We start from the raw sequence: 1,836 nt of genomic DNA, 5'->3' as shown, positions 1-1,836 counted from the left end.
ATGTACAGAAAATGGATGGATGTTTCAAGACATCAGTAAATGAAAGATAATTAATTGAAAGTAAATTGTGAAATAAGAATCAGCTTGATATAAGTAGAGTCTTAATTTTAAATATGTCCCCTATGTATGAAATGTTATTTTAAACAGATGAAATCATTCCTTTTGGAAAGCAAACTTACCTTGAGCAACATGACATCATTGTCATCTGTATAGGGATTATAATGAGGATGAGGAAAACGCCTCGCCACTCTGAGGATCTGCCTGTACTTTCCTTCAGTGTGGCTTGAGATGGAGTGCACTCCCAGGAATGCAATGCTCATGCTGAGAGAGCGATAACATAGTACCAGTATGGTAAATTTAAGATCTTACAGATTAGAGGTTGCACAATAATGAGATAGAAATGGTTTACTATGTAGATGTAATTAATTATTTTAATATAACATTCTTTCCACTAGATCTATTACTGCTGTATACCAAAACTAATGAATTACACATCATCTTTAATATTTTTTTCATCACAATTGGTATGGAGAAGTTGCAACCCACATTAACTATACTTTTGAGTAATGAAGGATACATCTATTTATACAAAACAGAACAAAAACTATTTGGCATTATTGCTTCTCTGACTAGCCGCTGCGTGAACTTAGAAATGTACATTATTAAAAAAAATTAATTCTAATGAAACTGTGGACTGCTGGTTTTCTTTTACATCTAAACATTATTTAAGTTTGTTGAGAGAGCAAGGCAAAATCAGTCAATGTAACAGCAGATTGCATTTTCCATTTTTAATGCTACTTGAAATGCACGCCAAATGCATATAAATAAGAAAAATGAGAATTGTTCTTACCCTTCGCAGTGCGCAGCAGTCAGAACCCACTTGGAATTAATTAATGTTCCTCCGCAATCTGGTTTATGAATCTCCAGCAGAGCCATGAAAGGCAAGGAGTGTGGCTTCACTTCGTTCCCATTGATAATCTCAGAACCATGACCTAACACAGGAAGATATCCAGATACAATTTTTCACACAACAGCATCAAAGGAGACCCTTGATTAAGGGAAAAAATTATGAACAAGAGAATGATAGTATTTAGCTAAATGTTACTTACTGGATTTGGCAATAAGGAAAACGGCACCAAGGTTGAAAGCAACAAACCCCCTCAGGTATGACATTTTCTCCTGTCAGTGTCTTTGATCTGCAGACGAATGTGCCCTTCACTCTGCTCTTCCTGCTTTTATATGTTATCTCTTAGGATGTGGTCTGACCACTAAGATGCCTAATTAAGTAAAAAAAATATGTGATCATGAAATTGTGATTCTTTTGCCACACCCAGTATCAAAAAAAGTTACTGCATGTGGAGCTCAGACCTTGCTGGGACAATTTTAACTTCTTTTGGTCTCCTAGAAGCCGTCTGAGCACAACCAGTTGGGATCCCTTTTCCAGTGTGGGTTCCAGTATATGCCAGAGAATGACCACTCAAGTCCGAAATTAAAACTCAAATTGTTTCTAAGTTGCAACAGAAAAAGACCTCTGGTTCTGATAAGATTTAATCCTTGAGATGAGGCCTGTGTGGCCACTCCACTTTAAGATCCTTCATTACCAGTCGGTCTGTGTGGAGCCCACGCCATGGATATCTTACCAATGCATCAACCAGTGGTGGAGAAAGTACTCAAACAATGTACTTTAGTAAAAGTACAAGTAAGCAGACAAAAATGTACTCTAGTAAAACCATTGGCATCAACCAGGATCTATCTCGATATTGTGCCTCTGTGACTATTAACCAGTATGACCTTGGTGCAAAAGTTAAGTGGATTCTCAATGCCGTCCAAAGACTG

The 1,836-nt window shown here is 37.1% G+C and overlaps 1 protein-coding gene across 1 annotated transcript; it reads right to left on the bottom strand.

The window, feature by feature from the left end:
- Positions 1-30: 30 nt before the first annotated feature.
- Positions 31-1,198, bottom strand: LOC106944231 (granzyme B(G,H)-like). Its single transcript, XM_015027441.1, has 3 exons — positions 1,110-1,198; positions 851-992; positions 31-321 (listed from the first exon to the last, which is right to left on the bottom strand). Exons 1-3 carry the CDS (start codon positions 1,171-1,173, stop codon positions 135-137), a joined length of 393 nt encoding a protein of 130 aa, XP_014882927.1. The 5' UTR covers positions 1,174-1,198; the 3' UTR covers positions 31-134.
- Positions 1,199-1,836: the final 638 nt, after the last annotated feature.

This window comes from Poecilia latipinna, unplaced genomic scaffold, assembly GCF_001443285.1.
Source record: "Poecilia latipinna isolate Pla-1442-1.1 unplaced genomic scaffold, P_latipinna-1.0 Scaffold7479, whole genome shotgun sequence".
NCBI classification, from domain to species: domain Eukaryota; kingdom Metazoa; phylum Chordata; class Actinopteri; order Cyprinodontiformes; family Poeciliidae; genus Poecilia; species Poecilia latipinna.
The sequence above is the reverse complement of the archived record's forward strand: the minus strand, read 5'-3'. Positions and strand labels throughout refer to the sequence as shown.

What these genes read in the sequence shown, in the direction of transcription:
- LOC106944231 (XM_015027441.1), bottom strand. Translation starts at nt 1,173, where the DNA reads ATGTCATACCTGAGGGGGTTTGTTGCTTTCAACCTTGGTGCCGTTTTC. An exon ending in TTTCCTTATTGCCAAATCCA is followed by an intron (nt 993 to 1,109) that starts GTAAGTAACATT and finishes TTCCTGTGTTAG; the next exon opens with GTCATGGTTCTGAGATTATC. An exon ending in ACTGCTGCGCACTGCGAAGG is followed by an intron (nt 322 to 850) that starts GTAAGAACAATT and finishes TCGCTCTCTCAG; the next exon opens with CATGAGCATTGCATTCCTGG.